Below are 27,961 nucleotides of genomic sequence, written 5' to 3' on the forward strand. Positions count from 1 at the left end.
TTAATAGGAACAGGGATGGTTCTCTGTAGATTGGCTCTGGAATACCTGCTTTCTTTAGGGCTGAAGGTCACCAAGGCAATCAACTGGTCACCCGCCTTGCTGCACGAGCTCATTCGCAAACACAAATGCAGCAGCAGCCTGCTGAGTGACAGCCTAATTACCCGGTGTAAGAGAACCAAACCCCTCTGCTGCGCTGCAGTTAACCAGATCAGAAGGTTACTTGTCTTTCTCCCCTCCCCACTTGCCCATTTATGCATATTTTTTGCAGCGACTTGAGTGTATATATGTGTTTGTCTGTGTGTGTCTGCATGTGGTGCTGAGAGAGGCTGTTCTAAAGATGGTGGCTGATAGTGATATTCACATACATGAATGGGTCAAGGGAATGACTCAGGGTCTGGCTCTACAGATAAAGAAGGAGAAGGGAAAAAAAAGGGATTGGTTCTGGTCACCAAGGGACTAAAGCTGGTGTGTTCAGGTCAACTTAAATTACTTGTGTGTGACAGAGAAAATGCTTTCTTTAATTCAGAGAGCTCAGTTCAGAGTGACTCATTCTGTACAGCAAGGTTAAATGTTTGAGTTGACATCCATCTCAGGTTATCCTCACAGAGTTTTGCCGTGATGACATACGGTGGTGTTGAAGATGGAGCTGGTGTTACTAGAAGCTAGTGTGGAGTGAAAATTTAAAGTGGGGATCAGGTGTTTGAACAGCTGCGGTGAAGAGGTCCTGAGCTCTTCAGAAGGAGATAAAAACAGAAAGAATGCGTCAGCTGCTCCTTTATATTGACCTCCAGACATCACATTTCAAAGGCAGATTGAAAAAAGGCCTCTTCTGTTAATTCCTTATGTGTTGATTTAGATTTAAGCAACCACATGTTATCAGCAGCCCACTTAACTGAATGTATTTTGATCCCACAGTCTTGACTAAAATAGAAAAAGATCCCCCATATGTTTGTTTTCCAAAATATGTAATAAAAACTACATGATCTGATAATACTTTTTTATGTCCAGGAGTTCTCATAGTTGCTACTTCTGATAATATTAAACATTATATGTATAGCACTTACAAAACGAATGTTATGAAAGATTTACTATAACATAATACACACAATAAAACAATAAAAAAACATGTTTGTAGGGGGGGAAAAGCCCCAAATTAACAGCTTCAACCTAGAAGGAGAAATTATAAATGATAATGGATGCTCAATGCCAGCTGCCATTAAACCCAGAAGAAGTAGAAGCAGTGTCCCAGAATTCATAGTGTGGCCCATCGCGGACCTGCTCAGTTTCCAACAATGGCGGCAGCTAGTAAGTTTTAATATTACTGTTATTATTCTTTCTGGGTCACAAAATAAACGTTTAACATATTTTCAGGTGAGAATGTAGCTGTGTAAACTTCAAATATCTGCTTGGTTTATCAAGACACCACATACAGTGGCTTGCAAAAGTATTCGGGCCCCCTTGAACTTTTCCACATTTTGTCACATTACAGCCACAAACATGAATCAATGTTACTGGAATTCCACGTGAAAGACAAATACAAAGTGGTGTACACGTGAGAAGTGGAACGAAAATCATACATTATTCCAAACATTTTTTACATTTCTTTGCAAAATAGCTCCACCTCAGTCAGATTAGATGGACAGCATTTGTGAACAGCAATTGTCAGATCTTGCCACAGATTCTCGATTGGATTTAGACACCAGACAGGTCAGGGATAAAGCTATTGAGAAATTTAAAGCAGGCTTAGGCTACAAAAAGATTTCCCAAGCCTTGAACATCCCACGGAGCACTGTTCAAGCTATCATTCAGAAATGGAAGGAGTATGGCACAACTGTAAACCAACCAAGACAAGGCCGTCCACCTAAACTCACAGGCCGAACAAGGAGAGCGCTGATCCAAAATGCAGCCAATGCGGCCCATGTTGACTCTGGACGAGCTGCAGAGATCTACAGCTCAGGTGGGGGAATCTGTCCATAGAACAACTATTAGTTGTGCACTGCACAAAGTTGGCAGAACAGAAAACCATAAGAAGTCCCGTTTGCAGTTTGCCACAAGCCATGTGGGGGACACAGCAAACATGTGGAAGAAGGTGCTCTGGTCAGATGAGACCAAAATGGAACTTTGTGGATAAAATGCAAAACGCTATGTGTGGCGGAAAACTAACACTGCACATCACTCTGAACACCATCTCCACTGTCAAATATGGTGGTGGCAGCATCATGCTCTGGGGGTGCTTCTCTTCAGCAGGGACAGGGAAGCTGCTCAGAGTTGATGGGAAGATGGATGGAGCCAAATACAGAGCAGTCTTGGAAGAAAATCTCTTGGAGTCTGCAAAAGACTTGAGACTGGGGCGGAGGTTCACCTTCCAGCGGGACAACGACCCTAAACATAAAGCCAGGGCAACACTGGAATGGTTTAAAACAAAACATATCCATGTGTTAGAATGGCCCAGTCAAAGTCCAGATCTAAATCCAATCGAGAATCTGTGGCAAGATCTGAAAACTGCTGTTCACAAACGCTTTCCATCTAATCTGACTGAGCTGGAGCTGTTTTGCAAAGAAGAATGGGCAAGGATTTCAGTCTCTACATGTGCAAAGCTGGTAGAGACAAACCCTAAAAGACTGGCAGCTGTAATTGTAGCAAAAGGTGGTTCTACAAAGTATTGACTCAGGGGGCTGAATAATTACACACACCCCACTTTTCAGTTATTTATTTGTAAAAAATGTTTGGAATCATGTATGATTTTCGTTCCACTTCTCACGTGTACACCACTTTGTATTTGTCTTTCACGTGGAATTCCAATAAAATTGATTCATGTTTGTGGCTGTAATGTGACAAAATGTGGGAAAGTTCAAGGGGGCCGAATACTTTTGCAAGCCACTGTATTTTCAAAAGTGCTCCCACATTTTCGGAGACGTCTGTTACCCACCAGCTCGATAGCTAGCTCAAGGCTCACTAGAGTCGGTGAGAACACCGGACTCCCGGAAAATCATTTTCAAACCCACCCCCGTCTTTTGCTACTCAGGTTAAACATGATATATAAGTCACTTAGATAACTTAAAAATGTTATTGTTTGGCTTTTTTCAGTATTTTATTCGTTCCTGAGTAAATCGGTTTGGCTGAGATTAAAGTTATAGTTTTTACACAGCTGAATACACGTCAAGCAGACAGCTGATTATCAGAAGTGTGAGATGCTCGAGAATATACTCCGGTGTCCTGTTATATTTTAGATAGCAAGGAGCAGACGGCTGAGTTTATTAAACTCCACCGAAACAATCTGCAAATTTCATTCAAGTTTAATAAACTATCATCTTGTCTTTATTTTTAGTTAGCACATACCTTAAACACTCAAAGCTGTAAGCTAATGATAGTTATATAAGTCTCGGTCGTTGTGTCCTTGGGCAAGACACTTCACCTACCGCCTACTGGTGATGGCCAGAGGGGCCGATGGAGCGATATGGCAGCCTCGCTTCTGTCAGTCTGCCCCAGGGCAGCTGTGGCTACAACTGTAGCTTGCCTCCACCAGTGTGTGAATGTGAGAGTGAATGAATAGTGGAATTGTAAAGCGCTTTGGGTGCCTAGAAAAGTGCTTTATAAATGGAATCCATTATTATTATTATTATTATTATTATTATTATTATAAGTGTCACGGTCCTGGGTCGGGTCGACCCAGCATTTTGAGTTTCTTATGTTTTGGTTTATTTTTGCATTATGGATTGGTTATTCTCTGGTGATACTGTTTTGATTACAATTATATTCTGATTCTTTAGTTATCTGATGATGATGTTGATGACGATGATGATTATGTCTGGTTTAGGTTTTGTTATCTTGCCCTTATGTTTGGTTTAGGTTGCCTGTGCTTGGTCTTCTCTGCCCGTATGTCCCTCTGTTTGTCCATGACGTCATTATGCCTGTTTACGAGTCTGTCTCTGTCTGGCGTGTGCTTCCTGTCTTATTTTGTAGGTCTGTGTCCTTTGTCAGTGCGTTCAGCTTTGTGCTCTCCCTGTCTCGTCAGTGTAATCAACGTCAGCCGTGTCTCCCAGCTGTTTCCTCTTTGCTCCGTTCACCTCTTGTATTTAGTGTCTGTGTCTTCCCCTACTCGGTGTCGCATCGTTAACGTCTGTTCACCCTCACTTGCTGCGTGTTTAGGATTTCCAGTCCTCCTGCATCTCTGTTTAGAGTTTTGTTTGCTTTTGTGAGTTTTATTTTATCTTGATGTTCTGCTCCAGCAATAAAGCTGCATTTTCTGTCTAAACCTCGTGTCCTGAGAATCCTGCATTTTGGGTCCACCACTCCTGCCTGCCTGCCACACAGCCGACCATGACAATAAGAGCATTTGCATGCTGGTGCAATAAGCTGTAGGTTGTACGTCCAATGGATGCATGATCTGATTAGTCAACTAATCGCAAAAATAAAAAATCGGTGACTAGTCGACTATCAAAATGATCGTTTGTGGCAGCCCTAGTGCCAAATGACAAGATCAATCACCTCAAGGCACTTTATATTGTAAGGTAGACCCTACTATAATACATACAGAGAAAAACCCAACAGTCATATGACCCCTTATGAGCAAGCACCTTGGCGACAGTGGGAAGGAAAAACACTCTTTTAACAGGAAGAAACCTCTGGCAGAACCAGGCTTAGGAAGGGGCGACCATCTGCCGTGACTGGTTGGGGAGAAGGAAGACAGGATAAAAGACGAAGGCTGTATCCCAATTCAGGGTCTGCAGCCTCAAAGGCCGCATTTTAAGGCCGATTACATCACAGCGATTTCCCTGAATTTCAAGTATGTGGCGGTGTAGACTTCGTGGTCCAACATACCCCAGAATGCATAGCGCGGCAGTGGGTGTGGATAATTTTGCCGAAAAAAAAAAAAAAAAGCGGAAGCGGAGCGGCCAAAGAGTAAACTTGTAAAAGTAAGTACTGAATATTATGTCACTTATTTATGTGCAAATGTTTAATAACGAAGAATATTAAAACATTACTGTTGGCCACATGTCGGGAAAGTTATGTGACATTAGCGATGTTTGTACTAACTTGGTTTTACAGCCTTTATTTTAAAATATACGCTGTTCAATAGTTGACCTTAATCTTACAGAGAATATGATGATTTCATGGATATTTAAAGTATGTACTGAGAGAAATTTAGTAATGCCAACATATTAAAAGAACAATATCTGTCTCTTATATATAATACATTTATATATGCAGTGTAAAAGGAACCTGTCTTTGAGTGAAGATTTAAGGTGACAGGAAATATAAATAAATGCAGCTTGAATCTTTACTGAAGCTCAGTATTTGAAACAGAGTTCATTCACTGCTGTAATAACTAATAATGATTGAAATAATAACTTTAATATTGGCCATATTATATTTACATTACCAAAGTGAGATGACTTTAGTCTCATGAACAACATCAGCTAATTGTTATTTACTAGCTAATCTTAAAATGACTGTTCAGCACAGAAATGAGGCCCAATAATCATGATTTCACAGTCCCGTGGTCTCAGCCTCAGATACTTATCAAATCAAAGCTCATGTAGAAACAAACAAACAAATGAACAAAAGATTTTCTCCTTCATTTCTGTCAAGCAAAGCTGTATGAAACATTTCCAGCTGTTAGTATCATGGTTGCTTGGCAACCTGGGCAGCACAACGGAGGCTAGACTGTCCCATTTCATAAGCCTCGCACTTCCGGCCTTAGCGGTCTTTGAGTATGCGGCCCGTGTGGACCGTTAAGGCTGCGTACTTTAAGGCTGCAGAACCTGAATTGGGATACAGTCGAAGATAGCCACCTCCATATCAGTGTGTGGGACTGTAGCCTATAGGTTTATATTGATAAATGGTAATTATGAGGCAGTGTGTTTCAAGTCATTTTACAGAGAAATGCATAAGTAACATGAAAAGTACCGTAACAAATTATTTTCTCCTGGGAGTAACTGAGTAAAGTACTGCATTATTTTAAAGAAATGTGTCCTGTGTAATATGTTGTGTTGGTCTGTCTTCATGAAATCTATGCATTTATAGCTGTGGTATCATATGCCCTGATATGTCTTAAACGGTTAGGATTTTTGAAACTGACAATATTTTTGTTTTAACAGCATGTTTTAGTGGGAGCAGACATTTATAGTATAAACAAGTTGAAATATAGTTTCTTTAAGTCTGGATCAGATTTGTTGCTGGCTCATAGTTTCTATTGGGCCACTGTCATTTGGTTGACTTGGAACACCAGATAATAACTTACTGTTTTAGAGAATACAATCTGACCCTCATCAAGTTGATCAGGTCTTTTCTCCTGTAACTAACACACTCAGTATGAAAACTAACTCTTTATGGTCTAATAATGTTGCTTAGCTTTTCAGGATCCATTGTTACAATATCATTTTTGTTGTCTTCATGTGTGACTGATCATAGTGTTTTGATTCACTGGTGTGTGTATAATGAGTGAAATGAACCAAGAAACACTAATGACACTTCTGTGTCTACTAATAACTCTACGTTGCAGCCCAGTTGTGTCTTTTCCATGCCAAACATAGTTAATGACCTGTGGCTACCCTTGGACTGATTACATCAGACAGACAGCGACGCCTCAACCATTGAATCCGGATAAATTCTGTGGTCCCTCAACATATGATGCCAGAGGTGTCTGTCTTGACCCTGCATGTGTTACCCACACTCAGACATGTTAACATCAGTGCAAACTCAGGAACACATGCACAAAAGAGAGATGAAATCATCCTTGTCCTTGACCTTTGTGCTTTTAAAATCCTTTTTTCAATTTTTTAAGTCTCTGGATCTGCATCTCCATCTCAAAAATTTTTTGGTTTTTTGGTAGTTGGCTTTTGACTCAAACACTCTACTGCACAGACTTGTAAAGCCATTAGACTGCCTCTGCTGGCCTGTGTGGAAGAGCCCACAGCTGGCCGTGTAACATCTTTATTGGTCCCAGTGGAAATGGTAGTTATGGCCACTCTAACTCAATTATTGCATCTTAGCTAGTGTCCCAGTGAAACAATGATTAATATTCATGCAGACTAACCGGGGAACAATTTTGTGTGTGTGTGTGTGTGTGTGTGTGTGTGTGTGTGTGTGTGTGTGTGTGTGTGTGTGTGTGTGTGTATGAGATTCATAGGCATTTTGAGAGTGTATAGGGACTAGCTCACATTTGGAGCTAGCCTCAATCTGATTTGAAGATCTTATGTTTGTGGCAGTTGCACATCGACTTTAATTTTCACCACTGGAGTCACTTTACCCAATGCAGAAGTGCTTTTGATCTGCCTTTCTAATGACTGCCAGTAGGTGAATCCTTTTCTTTTTTTTTAGACAAACTCAAATTGCAGGAGGTCTATGTAAAAACAACCATTCTGCTCACTTGATCTTTGGTCTCACTAGTTTTATGTTATAACCCAAATAATGTTCATTTAGTAAGTTATGATCAGAAAGAAGATAAGATAATTGGGGTTTTAATCTTTTTTTTCTACTTTATGGCCTACTGTATCTTTCTTTATATAGCATGGCAACATCCAACCCAAACAAATGATTCTGCAGTATGATGCTAAACAGTTGTTTAACAACAGCAGAATGACTCACAACAAAAAGTTTTATTTTCCTATGGCATTGTACTTTTATTTCTGCCACTGAAGATGTCTGTCTGTTTGTGGACAAGCAGGATCAATTACCTCCTAATCTTCACCACCCAATGTTTGTGCTTTTCCTACTTACAAAGTCAGATTTAAAAATTCTAATTAGGTTTTTGTCTCTTTGTTTCTTATCCATACTGGATTATGTGTTTCCAGTTTTCTGTGAAGATGCATACTCAGCACCATTTTCATCTACCATAATACTTTACAGGCTGACTAGTTTTTTAAGAGAAGCTGTTTGAATCACACTGCTGTGCAAGATGGGAGGGCTGCTAATTCCCAGCCTGTGAGTAACTGTACACTGCTGTAGAAATCTGCTCGTTTGGATTCACAGGGTTTAATCATACTTCAGCCTGGTAATAATGTGCATTAAACCCTGCAAAGAGACATCCTTACAATACAGATTGCTGTTTTTAATGACTCCCTCAGAACGTCTCACGCTCCTAAATAATGATCTCACTCTGTAGGTCTTACAGTACACAGCACACAGCTCACAACTCACACAGCATGTCATTTTATCACCCACTGTGGAATAAGTGGGGTATTGGCTTAGCAAAATGAAGCTGCTGTTGTTTAGCAATGGCCAGGTGACATCAGCAACTTTCAACAAAGAGAATAATTTCCCTCAGGTCGGATGTTGTTCTTGTTGTAACTTAAGTTATGTTTATAATATAGCATCTTTCGCTAAGCTGGCACTGGAGGACTGATCAAGACTTTAAGTTATGTCACTAACTAATTATGATACTTCATTTTGAACATACGAATATTCTTTTGTTGGCTATATTTTAAAAGTTTAGTGGCTATTATCCCCTAGCCCCTTTTTGATCCCCGCTGTTCTGTAGCTTCTAAAACATAAATCAGTTCAGTCAGCAACAAAGTGGTAAAAAAAAGAGTTTTTTTACTCCATGTTGGCTCGAGATAAAATGAGAATGAAGATCTTGTTGTGTGTTTGGAGGGAGATTTTGTGATTTCCAAAGACATCAATCTCTATCATGTCTCGTTTATGGGATCCTCTCTCTCTCTCTCGCCACTTGTGCTGCCATCTGTTCTCGATTAATGTGAGTTACGAGCAGTAATTGAAGCAGCTGTTCATCTGGTGAGCATCCTTTGCTCTGACACACAGCACCTCTCTCAGTCACCATCTCTCACCTTCATTTTCTTTGTTTCTTTGATTCGATCTACTATTATTTTTTGCTGGTTCGACACTTTGCTTCAGACAAAATGTCTCAGCAGTTGCCAGACAGATAAATATATTACAAAAACACACCTGTTCGGTCAGTTGGTGATTCTAACTTGGTCATTGGTTATTGTTTAAAATGGATGGAACAAAGCATTTGTGTATGTAGTAGGTAATGTAGGTGTAGGATTTTGTGTCACATATTTAGTGAGTCCTTACCTTTATTTCTAACGGCTTTATTTTCTTTTTAATTATTAATTAATTACTATCTTTACTTTTCTTGAACAGGGATTTAAGTGTAAATCAAAGCGTAAAGTTGGTCTAATGTCATTTATAAAAACTTTCATTACAAACTAAGCCCCATTGGTGAAATTTCAGAGAAATAAAGATAAAAGATATCACCAACATCTCCACTTTTGTTTCATTTTATTTGTGTACTTCACGGGTCTTTCAGAAACTTGGATAAGACTTTTTAAAAAGCAATGAAAGTAAAGAATGGAAAAAATAGCTCACCTTCTTAAAGCAATATTAAGTCCCAAGTCACAATACAGCAACACCTCAAACATTTAGACTTTTACTTAACTGAAATACTCTGCCAGTAACACTATCACATCATATTTATTTTAAACAGTAACGACGAAATGAATCAAGAAACAAGAAATCACTGAAAAACAATCTGCTCTAAATACTAAATATAAAAATCCTGAATAATCTAGTTCTCTGGTGCAAACGACATTTCAACCAGCCAACTTTTTCTTTCGTACTTGTGGCTTTTGTGGTAGTGCAGTTTTTATTTGATGCAGTACAGTATAGCACTAGTTTTAGGTAAACAGTAATTGTAATTTTAAAGGCGTCTGTTAACAGGTCTTTACTGACTTGCTGTTATTTTAGTCAATAACAAATTCAGTAAAGCACTGGGGATCTCTCTTTGTGTTCACAGGTATAATATATGACAGCCATATCAAATTCATTTGTTTTTCAACAGGCTACTTTTTAAACATTTAAAGTATGATATAAAGTAATTTTGTTACTGTAAAATAGTTCCCAACAAATTTGTCCATTTTTATTCATCTACCATGATACAGTCAAATTTAGGTGCATATGGTCACTTCTGGCTTCACTATAACATTGAGGCTTCAAAATGCAGAGTTTACATCCAGCGAGTGATGTTATGGTGGATATGTTCATCTTTTTATAAAGTCTATGGGCGGAACACAGGCAGTCATTTAAGACCGCTTTTCTGGTCACTGGTCAAAGTTCAGTCCTGAGTCTCTTTTAGCACTTTTGGTTGTCCCCATCTACTCTCTAAAGAAATATCTTTTTAGCTACTAAATGCCCCACTGTGTTCACTGATTCTGTCTGTGTACAGAATTTTCTTTTTTTTTTCTATGACAGCAGCAAGATTGAACCACACAGTAAATCAATGAAACGAACAGTTTATCTCTATGCTGAAAATCTCTAAAAACTCAGAAAGGTAGGGGACCTGTAGATTCACTTAAATCTTTGTTGGTAATCATTTGGTATTTTAAAAATATTTAAATTAATAACATAAACAATGTTTGAGTTCTACGTAAGTATGAACAAAGAAAACATGTCAGCTCACCTGTCATGTTAAAGGGCCCGTCTAAGTGCTCAACTGGGAATCAGTGTGAAATACCTGCAAACCAGACATAACCGCAGCAGCTTGGGAAGAGACTCTGTAATCTGACAGGATTTTTCAGAGATGTTCCAGAACACCGCTGAGAGAAAGAATGAATAAACGATACCAAGAGTGTGTTTCTGTGTTCACGAGGTGGTGGTGTTGTGTGTGTGTCTCTGTAAGGCTGTCTGCACCCCCTGCATGTGCTTAGTGGGCAGCGTAGCCAGACTGAGCTAATAGGCAGGATGTGTGTGAGCAGGAGGCTGGAGGTGGTGGTGGAGGCAGACTCTTCCTGCTGTCATTTTCTGTCTGGATCTGGCATGTTTACGCCACTGATAGGGGTAGAACGTTCTTACACACACACACACACCTATATAGATTTAACCTCTCATCCTCACTCTCTCACTCCCATACGCACACATGCTACTCAACCTTACCCATTATGCTGCTTGTCTGCTCATGCAGAGATAATGATCATCACTGTGATTATAACTTTCCTCCTCTGATATAATTATCCTTTTTGACTGGATTTTCCCCCTAGAAGGTCCAGAATAGAACATGAATGCCTAAATGAGAAACACTGCATCCTCCACACACTAGCCAGATCAGCATGAAGGCAACAGTTTTGAGGGGCAGTGCTAAGTAGAGGTAGGCACACAGGTGGGGTGTCCATATGTCACCCCAGCACTACATCCCAGTCTAGCTCCTCTTCTATCCTCTCCAGCCTGCATGAGGGTCAGAGGCCAGGTTGCTATATCTCTATCCCCAGCACGGACACTTGGCATCATTGCTGGTAGTTGATACTACTTTACAATAGATACAATTATCAAATGGAAATTAAATTTTTTTCCCAGTCTAGTGCATGACCCAGACACACACAGTTTATTAAGATAAGATAAGATAAGATAAGATACCTTTATTAGTCCCACAAGGGGAAATTTCATGTTAAGGCTGCCGACCTATTGCACGCAATGGCGGCGCCATCTTTCCCTCCGACCATACATAGATTACACGAAAACATCACATGGGGAAGACAGGTCAGAGAGGTATAACAATGGAAAAGCACCACATGAGGAAAGATAAGGAGAAAAAACTAACTCCCCCCAGACTGAGCTCCAATAGGGAGATCAGTTTGAGAACAGAAAAAAAAAAACACCTCTGCACATAGCACATGAAAAAACTCTTAATACACCAAAGAAACACATGACAAGCAACAGGGATGGGTAAAGGGTGAGAGACAGCCAGACTCCTTGATCCACCGTCAGCATCAGAAGGGAATAAGCGTCGAAGGCGTTTGGAGGGGTAAGGGGGGATGAGTGTACATCTGCATGTGTATATATATGTCTGTGTGTGTGTGTGTGTGTCCAGAGTTCAGTTGAGACAGTGTCCTTAGCCTTGCCAGGCTAAGTAAACAGTCTTCCAGCCAACCCGGGTGGCCTTGCATAGAATGGGAAGAACAGTCTAAACACAATCCATATCAGGGTGTTGTTGTTCAGCTCCAGCCTTGAGACCGCAGCTGGCGCTGAAGGGGTATCCGCATGAAGTGATGGTGGTTTTTACTTTAGTGCGAACAACTCATGGGAATTTAAAGTTGTTCTAACAGTCCGACACTGGTCTCTCAATCTCCCGTTGGAGAGCCGTGAGCTTACGCTGACGTGATGTTGTCATTCTTGTGCTCAAAGAGCCGAATCTGAGAACTCACGACTGCAGTGAGCTTCTCCAAGATGTGATCCAGTTGTCACTGAGAACCAAGAGAACCAGAAAATTTGTTAATTTAATCAACAGATGTTGATTGCCTGGTGTTATGGTTTAAGTTGTGGTTGTCAACAGGAATGACTTAGAGCTGTTGGAATTAATCCTGCCACTTTAAAGCATTTATTCAGTATTTATATACCCATTATTTGACAATCATTTTGGAGTACATCTATGATATTCCTAATGAAAGAGTTCTTATAATTTCTAAATGTATTTTTAAAATATACACTACCAGTCAAAAGTTTGGACACACCTTCTCATTTAATGGTTTTTCTTTATTTTTTACTACTTTCTGCATAGTAGATACATACTGAAGACATCAAATATATGACACAAGATATGTGGAATTATGTAGCAAAGAAAAAATGATAAATAACTCTAGATATGTCTTATATTTTAGATTCCTGAAAATAGCTACACTGAAACACGCTTTGTTGACAGCGTTGCAAACCCTTGGTCTTCTCTCAAGGAGCTTCATGATGTAGTCACCTGAAATTGTTTTCACTTCACAGGTGTGCCTTGTCAGAGTTTATTTGTGGAATTTCTTGCTTTCTTAATATGGTTGGGACCATCAGTTGTGTTGTGCAGAATGCAGGTTGGTACACAGCTCACAGCCCTGACAACTATTAGCTGATTGGTTCTCACCATAATATAAATTCTAAATAAAGAGAAACAACAGTCCATCATTACTTTCAGAACTGAAGGTCACTCAATTCGGAAAATTGCTAACAGCCAGGGCAGTCACAAAAACCATCTACTGTACGACTAAACTGGCTCACATGAGGACCGCCCCAGGAAAGGAAGACCAACAGTCAAGTCTGCTACTGAGGATAAATTCATCTGAGTCACCAGCCTCAGAAATTGTAAGTTGACAGCATCTGAGATTAGAGCCCAGATAAATGCCACACAGAGTTCCAGTAGCAGACAAATCTCTACATCAACTGTTCAAAGGAGACTGCGAAAATCAGCCTTTACTGTCAAATAGCTGCTAAGAAACCACTACTAAGGAAAAGCAACAAGCAGAAGAGATTTGTTTGGGCCAAGAGACATAAGGAATGAAAGACCAGTGGAAATCTGTGCTCTGGTCTGATGAGTCCAAATTTGAGATCTTTGGTTCCCCCTGCCATGTCTTTGTGCAACACAGAAAAGGTGAACGTATGGTCTCTACATGCATGGTTCCCACTGTGAAGCATAGAGGAGGAGGTGTAGGGGTGCTTTGCTGGTGACACTGTTGGGGATTTATTCAAAACTGAAGGCATACTCAACCAGTATGGCTGCCACAGCATCCTGCAGCGATCCCATCCAGTTTGCATTTAGTTGGACCATCATTAATTTTTCAACAGGACGATGACCTCCAGAGTGTATATGGGCTATTTGACCAAAAAGGAGAGTAATGGAGGGCTGCACCAGATGGCCTGGCCTCCATAGTCACCTGACCTAAACCCAGTTCTGATGGTCTGGGATGAGATGGACCGCAGAGTGAAGGCAAAAGGGCCAACAAGTGCTCAGCATCTCTGAGAACACCTTGAAGACTGTTGGAAAACTGTCAAAGGGGATTAACTGCATGGTGCAGTATATTTACAGGTGCAGGGAAAGGGGGCACAGGGTTCCAGGGGGGAAAGTGGGGAATCCACACAGTCTCTGTTCTCCTCTTCTTGCTCACACAATCACTCCTCTTCTGCCACTCACACTTCTCCACGCTCTATGCCACTCCGACAAACAGACACTCCAAACTGGTTAAGGGACAGGTCCAAGAAATCTATGTACAAAGAGAGATCAGGTTAGGAACACTAGTGGACGGAGACTTGAGAACAAACTCTAGGATTTTGCCGGCAATATGAACTCAGATAGCTCAACGATCCACAACATTAAAACCTTAAACCAGCTTCTTAAAACTCACTTTAATTGGACAGCTTAAGTATTTCATATTTTGTAGCAATTTAACTTTTGACTCTGATTTTTTGAAAAGTGCTCCACAAATAGAGAATATTATAATATTAGCCTGCTGTGACTGACTGAGGCATTTTCATAATGAGTGTGTTAAGGCATATGGCCTCAGCTGTAATTACCAACCATTTAAATCACTTTCGTGTTAATCATCAGTGAAATGACACCGTGGTCTGTTCACATTCTGCACTGAGACTTGACCTCAGACTCCATTTGTTTCAATGAAGCTGTCTGAAGATGAGGATGGGACAAAGACGGCATGGCTGTAGAAAGTGGCAGGCGGGACAGCAGCTAGCATGTAATCTAATTGATCTCCTCTTTGTCTTAATTCACTCACTGTCATGAGAGCTTGTGCTTAAATGGGGGGAGGGGGGGTTGGATGATAAATGAGAAGTAAAAAGAAGAGGAATGAAGGCGAAGAGAGAAGGGGGCAAGACAATTAGGTTACAGTAAGGTCAGCAGTGAGAGAAGAAGATATGTTTGTGTTGCACGTGCCGTCTCTTGAGTTGTCTTCATGAATCTGATGTCATGATGCATTGTCTCTAATCCAGCTGTGAAATGCACAAGGGGTCCTAATGAAATGCATGTTGCTGTGTGTTATATGGAAAGAGTGTGTAACCAATGTGTAAATGCCACATCGGTGCTCGACCTTTTCATTATTTAAGGTTATGTGAAAATCACTGAGCACTTCTTAAAAAGTTATTTTTAATCCAAAGGTTGTTTTTACTACTGTTGGAGTCAAATTGTTAAATGTTGCCATTATTGTACTTAAATTTGTAAGGCTTGGTTCAAACTATATGGTCAAAGACATTACTTTGTTTCTGACTCTCTCCCCAGCGTGTTGGTGGAGGAGGCTATAGTCTTTTATAGGAGCACATCCTATGTGAGGGTTCTGTTTTCTTGTTTAGTAAACTTCCTGCCTTTATGACCCTATTGTGGACAGGAGGTCACACCAACGCACCCCCAGACACAAACTCACACTCTCACGTGCACATCCATACACATACATACATACACACACACACACACCTAGTGCCTGACACCATAGGGGGATTTTTACAATGAGTGTTTGTGAAACTGTGTGTCACAGAAATAAAAGGCTGCTGTGGGGTGATTGTTCTTCGAAGTGGTCTTACACCGAGGGCAGAAGGGCTGCTCTGAGATCCTTCCCTTGCTAGCATGTGAAAAACTGGTTGAGGTGTTCATCTTGCTTCGTTATCGGGAATAAGTCTCTAAACCAGTGGGGCTGTGGAAGCGCAGACCCAACAACTACAGCTAATGTACCTGAGTTTTTCAGACACTGAATAATGATGTCTTGCTGTGTTTGATGACCAAATATCAAAGCAAATCAAAAATCTATAAATAGAACAGGTTTCATTAGGGAACATTTAGGATAATAGATGCATGGCTAACACATATGTGCAAATAAATCAAACAGTACAGTAGTGTGTGGACTAGCAAGTAGATTAGACTAAAGTAAAAATGTTTTAGAGAAGAGCACAGTTTTCTGTGTGCTTTTAAACAATTCAAATACAGCTGTTGGAACCATAGAACAAAAACAGCTGTGCCAAACTCTGTTAACTATCAAGTGTAACTGTTCTCCTTATTCAGAATGGGTTCTGTAAATGTTTAAACTATTGGATCTTTTTCAGAGCCTTCTCAAAGACAGTCATGTAAAAATCTAAAATGGAAAGACTTCTGGCTTGCTGAACAGGAGGCTATTCCCTAACAGTGGAGCTAACAGTACAGTCGAATCCCAAGTGTTAAGGACATAAATGAAGAAACAAAACTTGTAATATTTATAATGTCTTTGTTCAACAGTCAGACTTCAAAGCAACAATCCACATTTAGAGATAAATATGATAAATAAGGATATTACATTTTTTTTAAACTTAACTTTTCATGGTGTGAACAAAGAACCAAACAGACCATTTAAAGTGAAAGTTCTGTTATGTAGTGTTAATATGGTGAATGTTTGTATTAAACATGGTCTAAAGTTAGTGTATTGATCCCCAGCTCCTCCACTCCATGTGTCACCATATTTTTGGATACACCAGAGTGCGAGTGTGTGTGTGAATGTTAGATAAGAAGCACTTAGGCATAGAAGAAGAAAAAAGAGTGCAGTATGAATGCGTGTCTGCTTTGGTGAATAAGACCTGTAATATAAAGTGCTGAAAGTGAATAGTAAGGTGCTATATAAGTACCCGTCCATTTAGCATTTTGCTAAATTAATCACCGCTATGCCCTTTTATGTATACGTGTAGCTTTATTGCTGTTTTGCATAAAACTGCAGTTATATATTTTTGCAGTATTTCAACAAACCTCAGAAGAGAAATAAACAAGTGTTTCAAAATGTCAAAAAATATGAAATTTAAAAATGTAAAAAAAATTATAATTGTGTTTTTTCTTTTCAGGCTTACTTTCGTCAGGGTGTTGCCCTACAGTACCTGGGTCGTCATGCCGATGCCCTGGCAGCGTTCGCTTCCGGCCTCGCCCAAGACCCCAAGAGTCTCCAGCTGCTTGTTGGTATGGTGGAGGCTGCCATGAAGTCGCCTCTAAGAGGTGGGCATGTCTAACACCGGACTTCATTCCGCCTTTCTCTCACTGTGCCAACACATCTGAAACAACATGACTCACATTTACAAGGGGAGAGACAAACAAAAGAACATCATAAGCAGAAAACTACAATTTTGTGCTGGAAAACTTGTAGGCAAGGAAAGTTAGATGTATGCACTAGGGAAACTGCCAAGTTATTACTTTTCTTTTATTCTTTTATTCAGTAGCCCTCCTCCGGGACTAGGATGTGAAAAAAAATAAAAAGATCCCTCTGATGATTCAGGCCGCACAAAGAAAGGGATGCATGTTTGATACAAGAGATGAGAGATATATAGAGAAAAGAGAGATTCAGAAAATGCATAAAACAAGCATCTTAGATAGAACGGAAAGAGAAACGTGGAGATAAAAGGTAGTCATCGCCAGCTTCCACTTGTGGAAGTAAAGGAATGACTCTCATCCATTCCTGCTTCAGATGAATCTTCTTGACAATGAAGTGACAGGTGTCACATCTACTGCCAATTATAAAGACTGTTGTTGTCTGGTGTCTCCCACAGTCATATTTATTTACATTCAGGTACAGCGAGTGAGTGAGTGAGTGAGCAAGTTACAGTATTAATGCTGTCAACATAGCATTATTGAAGCCATCTAAGTTAAGGAAGGTAAAAAATGAATAGGTATATATGACATGGTATGATTTTTCTGAGACATAGGCAGGATTCACATGTTGTTTCAGCTCTTGACTGTGGGTGTGCCTTATATTTAGGCTGGAGCAGAACACAACCTAACAGATTAAAGGAGTAAGGATTAGCCAATCTAGCTGCCTTTTATAAATTTGCTTATACAACAACAGCATAACAGGGTGATGATTCTCTGAAGTGACCAACAACTAGATACAAGTTATGTTTACGTGTCATAACATAATTTGATTGACAGGCAGCAGCACTGGTGTATTTGAATAAATACGATTTGATTGTTGAAGCTGAACTTTCCTTCAGTTCTTGAACCCTCAAGAAATATAGCTTTGTTAGGCAAAATCTTTGTAACACAAAGAATTACATAATTGTTACTGTAAAGTGATTGTTGAATTTAGTACAATAATGCACTATGAAAAAATGTAATGTGATTACAGTGATTGTAAGGTAGAGTACTCCTAAAGCCCAGACAAAATGGGAGGATTGTGTCAGAAAGAGCATCTGGTATAAAATCTGTGCCAAAGCAAAAGCAGGAAAACCAACCATCTGTCCAAATATCCATCCATTATCCTTACTGTTTGGAAGCTGTAGCCCCAGCTGACTTAGCCAACATGTTTTTGGACTATGGCAAAAAAACATGCAAAGTCTACACAGACAGACCCCAGGCAACTTTTTCTCTGTATCTACTGTACAATATAAAGCGCCTTGAGGCGACTTTTGTTGTGATTTGGTGCTATATGAATAAAATTGAATTGAAAATTGAATTGAATTGAACTAGGACCTTCTTCCTTGTTGTGGGTAGCATTGCTACCCACTGTACCGCTGTGTCGGCCCACAAAAAATTTGGACCTGTCCAGTTGTAGTTGCACTATAGACCTCCACATGTCCAGCATGCATACAAATAAACAACAGAGTCGTGTTTAAACAGGCTTGTAGCAGGCAAAATACAGTAACACAGAATGTCATAAATAGGAAACTTGGTGGCTTTATGACTTGATAGCTTTATATGGACCAAACTGCAATTAAAAAAGGCTATAGGGGAGAATTTTTTTTTTTTTTTTTTTTTTTAATTAAAGCCAGTAAAATAGAAAAATAATTCTCTGCCATAAAGGGATGCATCATCTTTACTTTTAAACCCCAAACTGTAGATACTGAGCAAGACGGTTATGAAAAAATGTAATTTGATACACAAATAGAGCTGTGGGATAAATGAGCACATTAGCCTCCGAGAAATGTAGTAGAGCAGAATTATAATGTATATGTACTTTGTTACATTCCATTTCTATTGGTGTTGAATTTTGTGGGTTTTTGATTAAGTCAAAGGTACACTTCAGCGCCGAGATTACATTTTAGACAGATCGTAAACTGCAGCTTCTTTAATTGCAGACAGCAATTGCCAGCGGCTGAAGCGGGCCACAGAGGTGGAATGCTAATTTTAAGGCCAAATACTAATTTCTAGAAATAATGACTGACATTTGAAAGATTTCAGTGGGTGTACACACTTCTGAAGCACAGAAAACTTATGTGTTCTGATTAATTCCTGATTATGTCCTCTTCCAGATTTAGGAAGTTCACAAACATCCTTAAATTAAAGCGCTGTGGACACTGAAGGGTCTAGGTTAGTTTTATCATTATGTTTATTCACATGAATTTGCTTCTCGCAGGGTTCATGATGAAATATTTACAAGGTAGATTCTCATGTGTCATTGATCTAACCACCCCACAGTTCACAGTGTACTTTTATGTGTAGGTCTCAACAGCACACAAAGATGAAGGAAAAGTACAAACAATCAAGAATGGTTTGCAGGCTAGAATTTGCACTGGATTATGTTGTTTTGCCCTTCAGCTGTATCTGAATTAGAGCTGGGCATTTGCATGTGTTCTTGCACCAGCCAACCTCCCTTCATCTTATTTCCCTTTGAGGTCCAACTTGTGTATCCAGTGGGGTTGAGCACAAGGCTATTGATAATGGACTTTATCATGTTTCAAATTAGAAATTTACAACAGAAAACAAAAGACATTGTTTCAAAGTTTAAGCAGTAGCGCTGCCAGAAGAATGGAGTAGATGGAAAACAAAAAATGCACATTTTGAAAATGATGACAGTATGTTTGAATCAGTGGCAGCAGCAAACAGTATATCATAACTGAGTCCAGCCTGGACTACAGCAAAGCTCTCCCGCAGGTCTGTTGCACTGCAGGAGGTTGTTCTCCCACCCAAGGGCAGCACCCTTCAAAACTTGATCTCTTATAATCTTCAAAGCAAGCCTCCAAGTAAAATTGAGTTGCAATGCTTGAGTAAGCAGTAGGCAGGGCAACATGTTGGACCATAGAGAATGTCAGTATAGTGTGCAGTACACACACACTAAGGAGCTGCATTGTTATCAGCATGAAAGAGTAGGAGGCTCCTCTGTCTTTCTAGGCCTCTAGGGTAGACAATTGTAACAGAACGCTATCTACTAGGTCCTCCTCAGATTAGCCTGATAAACAAAACTTTTCAGTTTGACAAAGCAGAATGAAAGACTCGAAAAATGCAAATGGCAACTGCTACAGTTCATCTCAAATACTACAAAATATGACTTTTGACACAAGATAACTGTTTTGTTTTGTTTTTTGGGGGGTTGGGAGGGGGTATTGAACTTGGAATAGATATATTTGTTTTTGTAAAAATATTTCAGTTAGTCCCTTTCAGCAGCAGCAATTTCAATTACATACTTTGTTATGGGTGAATGTGGATTTTTTTTCCTCCTAGATGTTCCACAAGCAATCGTTTTCCAATTTAGGGATTGTTTAATTGCATAGAACCCCAAAGAGTTGCGATCAACTTGAATAACAATAGCTTTACTTCATGTCTGCTCTGTGTGTCTGCTTCATTATGATATTCACATAGTGAAGGAGACACACGCGCGCCTGCTTGCACACAGAGTTGAACACAAAGCTGAGATGTGCTGCAATCTTTCCAAAACATGGAACATGGAACTTAAGTCCTTTATGTCTTTAAATAGAAAACTGTTGTTTGAGGCTACATACATTTAGCTTAAATTATATGAAAATGTCATCTGTGAAGCAGAATTTTGTAGATGTAGTTGTCATCAGATAGCAGATGCATATTTTTGTGTGTTTGCTCTGAGACTATAACATAGTAGCAAAAGGATATAAGATTCTGTGCTGTTTAACTTCAGACTTTTCTGAAGTTACACAGCACTTACAGAGCAATATAGACTTTAAAGTGTGCTTACATAAGCTTAAAATGGGTCATGCCAGACCTAATGAGGCTTTACCAGCATTGCTTCTAAGTGTGGGTGCATTTTATCGCTTATTAATTTAAGTCTCTACTTGTAAGAGTAAGTGTGATATTACTTCTTAAAAGTTGCATAGTGTTGCTTTGAAAGTGTGCACGAGCACAAACACAGAAGTTCCAGGGCTTCTGCTTTTATTTTACTTTCTGTGTAGAAAAAGAGCCAGGGCAGGTGTAGTGTTCTTTCTGTATCAGCAGGATGCTACAATCCCACAGCCGAATGCCACAGGGCCAAGGAAGTTTTCAGGCCACACACTCAGTATCTTGTCCAATGGCGCTTAAGAATGGTCATATTAATGTTTGTAACACATAAAATGATAAATAATTGAATTTTCTTAAATCACCTGTGTGTTTTTGTCTATCTGTCACATCTTCACAGACACACTTGAGCCCACCTACCAGCAGCTGCAGAAGATGAAGCTAGACAAGAGTCCGTTTGTGGTTGTCTCCGTCATCGGCCAGGAGCTACTGACACATGGTTTCCATGGAGCCTCAGCTGTAGTCCTGGAGGCAGGGCTGAAGATTGGCACGTGCTCACTAAAGCTGCGTGGATCCGTCTACTCTGCCCTTAGTTCTGCATACTGGTCTTTAGGTAATATAGAGAAGAGTATGGCCTACATGCAACAGGACCTGGAGGTGACCAAGACTCTAGGTATGGAAAACTTGAAAGTAGTAGTTTATGGTGTGTTGAAAAACGGCTACAGTGTAGGTAAAATTCGTCTTCCACAGGTGACCAGTCAGGGGAATGTCGAGCTCATGGGAACCTCGGCTCTGCCCTTTTCTCCAAAAGCAATTACAGAGAAGCACTGGCCAATCACAGAAACCAGTTAGTACTGGCCATGAAGCTCAAGGACAGAGAAGTAAGTTTGCATGCATGTATTCATAAGACACATTAGACATACACCCACTTCATCTTGGTTTAAATGTGTTTTGCTTCTGAAGGAAGCAGGTTAGAAATAACAGTCCAATTGCTGTGTAGCAAAGTGGATATTAACATGGTTCTTGACATTACATTAACAACAGGTTATTTGTCTAAAGAGCTTCATTCTTAAGGAGAACATTTAGTATGCTGCTCATTGAAAAAAAGACATTGATGAAAGTAATTATTTTTTAAAGTGAGAAAAGAATATAAGATGTATATTGACATCTAATACCAAATGACATCTAATACTATTTGATGACCTTGTCTCTAAAGGAAACAACCAGCTGGTGTAAATCTTTTTTTAAGACGGGTGATAAATTAAGAAAAACAAATAAAAAGCTGAAATGTCATCAGACAGAACCTGTGGATAAGTACTTTTGCTCCCCAAAAGAGCTCCTCATATGTACCATTTACCTGTATTCAACAAAAACATGATTTGACAACGCAATTCAGACCAAAAGCATATTATAAGCAGAAATCAGCCAAACGTCTGGTACCAAAAAGACTTATCCCTTGTCTACAGAATGACTGTTCACATTCATATAGGGAGTTTAGTTTCACAGTCTATTGTTCAGCTCTAGGTGGAACTCTAATGATGACAATAAAAAGAAATTTTCATACTATCCATTTTCTACCGCTTTTCTGGGTTTGGATCTCGGAGGCACCAGTATAGGCATAAAGTCTCAAACTTCATTCATGTCAACCACCTCTTCCAACCAATGACTCAGTCATTGCTTCCAATTCATCCAGGGAGACACCGGATGTGTCACGGCACTGAGTCTGCAACCCAGTATTTAGTTTCAGACTCTGGAATTATATTTTTTGATTATTGTTGTTGCTGGTTTTGGTTATCTTTATTTCTTATGTTCTTAGTGACTGTAGTCCTTCCTCCCTTAGTCTCTATCTCAGCCTGTGTTTAGTCTCTGTTCCCATGTCTACTCTGTGCTGTGCCCATGTCCCACGTTTCATGTCTAGTCCCCCTTGTTTCTATGTTCTCTATGTGTCCCCAGTCACTGTGTTAAGCTTGCATTTCGGTCCGTGTGTTTCCTGTTTGATTTTGATAGTTCCTTGTCCTGTGTTCAGTGTACTCAGTTTTGCTTCCTCCCCATCTCGTTACGTCAGATTAGTCCCAGTGTTGTGTTTCCTTTCTGTTTCCCATTCCCTCATTACTCCCTGTGTTTCCCTCTGCCCATTGTCGCGTCATACCCTCTCTGTGCTGCTCCTGGTCTCCGTGTTTGTTTTCTCGTCAGCTCCTACTTTTTTAGTTTCTTTGTTTTCTAGTTTCTGGTCTCCTGAGTTCCTAGTTTCCTAGCTCCCGGTTATTATGTTTTGTTTCTTAGATCTAGTATTCAAGTTTTCCTAGTGAATAAAGCTGCCACTTTACGTTACCTTTTCGCGTTCGAGTCCTGCACCTGGGTCCCACATCCTGCCTGCCACAGCACAGCCATGACCAAGGCTGGACTGGGACAAAAAATCGGCCCGGGCATTTTGACTAGAGACCGGCCCACCAGGATAAAGATTGAAAATGTGACGTCATTCAGGGATAAAACCGCAAAGGATTCTGGGAACTTGTGGCAAGAGGTACTAGCGCACGCAGGCTTTCAATTGAACTCAGTTACACAGCGATAAAAAGAAACCCAAAAAATGGCAAGAAGCTGTTGTATTATTATTAACTGCAATAGCCGGTCGCATGACAGCCACAGGAAGTCGACGGGTAAAGAGATCGTTTTTTTTTTTTTTTTTTTTTAAATCGGATTACGTCGTTGAAGTGAAATTTTTTAAGCCATGTTTCCGAAGTAAGAGCCGATGGATGGTCTGGATATACCAAATATAACGTCTCAGAACACTCCAGCTCACATGTTAGTCTGTTCCAAGCATTCCCACAAAGGTCAGAGTTTTGTAGTAGTTAATACGTCATTTTTCTTAACATAATTGGTGATATAGGTTACAAGCAAGTCTGGCGCTGAACAGAAATTGTCGCGCTATGCTCCTTTATTTATTGTGCATAAATAGTGAATTATTCTGACACAATATTGCGTTTCGCTTCTGTTATAACCATGGTACACTGACAAAAACATATACTTTTATTCACAGGATAAAACAGTTGTTTTGTATCACTAATTGTCCATTGCGATTACAATATACAATATTATTGTCACTGCTACATTTCTGTAATGCTACTGTAACCGGTTTCTGCTTCATCCCGCTGCAACAGTTCGGCCCAAACAGACTCCTCGACTCTGCGTTGTGTAGTGTTTTTAAAAAGACAAGGAGTCTCTGATCGATCGTTGCCACTTTATTTCCTAAATGGAAACAACGGTGTATTATCAGTGCACAGGCTCGCCATACACCACTCCGCACAGCACACTCTCGTATGGCTACGGCAGACTGGCAGCGATTACTGCAGCAATATTACAATTTCTAATATACAATAAAATAACAGCAACAACAAATGATGTACCTGAATGGAAACAACGGTGTATTATCAGTGCACAGGCTCGCCACACACCACTCCGCACAGCACACTACGGCAGAACATCTCATTAGCATTCCGCTTTAGCATACAGTTTCACACATTAATAAACAAATGAAAAGTACATAAAACTGGTGTTGGACATGTGTCCACTAAGCACTTATTACACTCGGTGCTCGTCAGCTAATCAAACATGTTTTATGTGTCTGTACTACTTAGCTATATTGTGTGCGGAACAATACAACTCACCTCTCGTATGGCTCGTACGGCAGACTGGCAGCGATTACTGCAGCCAGCCACACCGAGAGGGGGGCGCTGTTTCCCCATTACACTGATATTTGTGGCAAGTGGAATAATACCACAAACACTGTTACACTACCAGAAATTATTTCCACTACTAATTAATTACCGTTGAGCTTAAAGGTCCTATTAATAAACTGTTAATGAATGTGTATTTATGAAGACGATTTGTGAGACTGGTAAACTTATGATATGTACAATAGTCTTTCGTTCTACACGGTGCATTTCAAGTCCTGTACCCATCCGTCGGTAAACTGTACCTGGGCTTGTTGCAGTGACCTGAAGTTACTAAAGTTCATGAGTGTATGCACTCACTCCAAGAAGCGTATAATTATAAATCTGAGCGTGGTGAAAGTTGGGCAGCACGCTGACGTCTTTTGTCCACTCTTTCACTCCTTTGATTTTTCCTCGTATCTTTTCTTTGTCTTTTCGTCGAGTCTGTCTTTGTACGGACCGGCATTATTCTCCTTTTGTTTTGTACATTCCTTTTTTGTGCGGCAAAGAAAAAAAAAAGAAGGTATTGGAACCGGAGAATGAACGTTTTGCGGTGCTGCAAATGTTTGCATTTGATGCGGTACTTGGATTGTTTTGCCACGAGTTCCCGGCATGCAATGCGCGAAAATCACGTGATTGCTAAAGAAGGGGGAGGGTGCAGCCAGCCTCCTCGGCTGTAATTGGTCCAGCCCAGAGTCGATCATGACCAATTGGCCAATCCAACACCTTTCATTATATATATATATACCCTTCCTAAAAAAAAACAAAAAACAAAAAAAAAAAAACCATCGGCCCATAAAAACAAAAAATCGCCAGCGGCCCACCGGGCAAATGCCCGGTATGCCCGATGGCCAGTCCAGCTATGGCCATGACAGGATGAGCCTGAGCCTGGTTTTGCCTAAGGTTTTAAGGTTTCTTCCTGTTAAAAGGGAGTTTTTCCTTCCCGGTGTCACCAAGTGCTTGCTCATACAGGTCATTTGATATCTGTATTATTGTAGGGTCTTTACCTTACAGTATAAAGCGCCTCAAGGCAACTGTTGTTGTGATTTGGTACTGTCACCAACCTAAAATCACATATTTAATAAAGAAAAGGCATGCAGATATTTATCTCTGTTCAACTTTCTCCCTGACATAAGAGATTCTGTCTAATCAATTAATTTTTCACAGTGATGACGCATCCGTGCAGTGACTGCATGTTATGTAATGCAATGATTTGTTGATTTGTTCTTTGGGAGCTTAACTTAGAATATTTTAAATATATTTCATATTTTAGAGTGATGGCTGATCAAGTATATAATGTACAATAAGAACAACTTTAATTACATATAATCATCTTGCGAGAAATTACATTGTCATAAAAATGTATTGAAACCAAAGAACAAACTTCAAATTTGCTCTTATACATTCACTTGTTTTGACTTATACTCTTATCTTCTGTAACTTTTCCTGGAAAGCAGTTTTTCATTATGCCAGTCCAAAGCTAAACACCTCACAATTCTCCTGAAACACTATGGACAGTTGTGAAAACCGTAGTTAATTAAATTGTTTTTACAGATTAGATTTCGGACCACTTTACGTCTAAAAGCACAAAGTAAAGCTGTCAGGTTGTTGGTGTGTGTTTCCCTACGTTTAACTTTCATATGTTTGTGAGAGTGTGTACATACAAATGTGTATATGTGTGCTGGTGAGTGTGCAACATGGAGTCATGGCAGATGTATTTATGGCTCACTGGATTTCATATGTAGTTGAATCTTATGAGTTGTGCTTGTGGCTCATTTTAAGGAATATTTTATTGGTGTTTTAATATTGTAGGATAAATCTAAACAACCATACTGATCACTGGTTTCTTTACACTGTATAGAAGACAGTTCTGGTAGCAACTAGATTAGTAAATATTTGAGCTTTTGTCTGATTTGATTTACATTTCTGTCATTATGCTGTTTTTCCTTTCACTGTTTTCTTCCAGTTTATTCATGTCTTTTTTTCTTTTGTGTACTCAGGAAAATAATATAATTTGTTAACGTCATGGTCTGTAGATTTTGTTAGGCCAATGAGGACTTCTACTTATTGTTATTTGTTGACTTTTTAGTTTGCTTTTCACTCTTATTCTTCAGCTCTCATTTTGATTACTATTTGGAAGAGTTTCATTATAGCTTTCTTTCAGTGATTATTCTAGCATTCTAAGTTCTGGGTTTTCTGGTAATTATGGGTTAAGCAGTCTTGTAGTTTTATATTTGATGTTTTAGATGGATGTACCCTCCATTGCAGTCCTCTATGTTGCGTGTTAAGCTACATACACACTGAAAGTGATGTGTGGACCAGCAACTGTGGGGAGTGTAACTGCTGGTGAAGGAAGTACAGTTACCTACAGGTGAGCAACTGAATAAGATGCTAACAAATTTAAACTAAGACCACAGCAATATGCTAATGACCAAAGCTATCAGAAGTAGATTTTTGGGTCTGTGTGAGGGGAGCCTTATTCATTTGATCCTACATTGTCACCATGATTGCCAAACCTCCAAAATGGCAAACAACTTCATGTAACGTGGTTACATGTGTAGCCCTCATTTACTCAATACCATTAAATAAATGGGCTTTGGGTTCTTTTTCTAGTGTACTCTCGTACGATGTTTTAAATTAACTTCTCTTTTGTTTCTGGGATCAATGAAGCTTATTCCTTAACAGTAGCACTACACGCGAAAATTAACACTAGTGTCTATAGTGCAGTAAATCATGTCATACACCATTTAAAGTAGAGCATTGCAACCCTCCTTTAATTTACCAAACAATGAAAACAAGAAAATAATAAAATGGCAGATTTCAGTATTCAGGCAAACCAAAAACACACACAGCAATTTACCCACTGTACACAGAATCTCCACACATACAGTGTAAACCACCAGTGATAAAACAATTATAGTCCCAAACTAAACCTAAAGCCGGCAGAGATAAACCCTACGTTGCAGGCCTGTATTGCTCCAGTATAAATCCAAAACGATCTCCCAACCGGAAGTTCTTCACTCAACGAGCAAAAAATAAATAAACTCAGTACCTTGTGAAACGTGCAATTCCCACCAGCTTAATCCAGGTAACAAGTTGTCTTCAGCTCCGTCAGAAACACTCCGCTCTGAATGCAGTAGCACAAAGATGAGGAAGGTCCGTGATCTCCACGTGCTCCACAAGCTACCTGTTTTAGCTTCCCACGTTGCCAGAGGTACTCTGAGTGACGCGGGCACTCAGAGTGACTATCTGGGGTGTGTCCGTCGTTATCCAGTTCGGTAACGATCCTCTGCAGCTTGTTACGTTCCACAACTATAGCGAAACGGCAGCCTACAGTAGTCCTTATTAGCGAAACGGCAGCCTACAGTAGTCCTTATTAGCGAACGGCTGGGTTAGCCTCACTTTAACTTAATGCGTGCACAGCCCAGCAGACTCACGCTGAAACTTTACGTGTTATGTCACTAGCTTACCGACACTGTGACTTATCTGTCCGAAAAGTCAAAACACACTTACTCTTAGTACATAAAAAACAAGCTAACTTCTCCGGATGCTCCGTGTAACTCACGCACCA

General features: G+C 39.9%; 1 protein-coding gene and 1 long non-coding RNA gene across 5 annotated transcripts in view; one reads left to right on the top strand and one right to left on the bottom strand.

Moving 5' to 3' along the window:
• Positions 1 to 27,961, top strand: part of ttc28 (tetratricopeptide repeat domain 28) — a 163,676-nt gene that overhangs the window by 70,770 nt on the left and 64,945 nt on the right. For all 4 annotated transcript variants that reach the window (XM_085414538.1, XM_085414540.1, XM_085414541.1 and 1 more), the window contains 3 exons: positions 16,573 to 16,720; positions 21,081 to 21,353; positions 21,431 to 21,561. In XM_085414538.1, the coding sequence (XP_085270664.1) occupies positions 16,573 to 16,720; positions 21,081 to 21,353; positions 21,431 to 21,561 (552 nt within the window). The remainder of the gene's footprint in view (positions 1 to 16,572; positions 16,721 to 21,080; positions 21,354 to 21,430; positions 21,562 to 27,961) is intronic.
• On the bottom strand, positions 11,233 to 27,809 carry LOC146666476 (uncharacterized). Its single transcript, XR_014912774.1, has 3 exons — positions 27,443 to 27,809; positions 16,606 to 16,776; positions 11,233 to 12,197 (listed from the first exon to the last, which is right to left on the bottom strand). It is a non-coding gene; the product is annotated as an uncharacterized LOC146666476 (long non-coding RNA).

This window comes from Rhamphochromis longiceps, linkage group LG7 (assembly GCF_057381845.1).
Source record: "Rhamphochromis longiceps isolate RC_006_pf linkage group LG7, R_longiceps_female_GT1.1, whole genome shotgun sequence".
NCBI classification, from domain to species: domain Eukaryota; kingdom Metazoa; phylum Chordata; class Actinopteri; order Cichliformes; family Cichlidae; genus Rhamphochromis; species Rhamphochromis longiceps.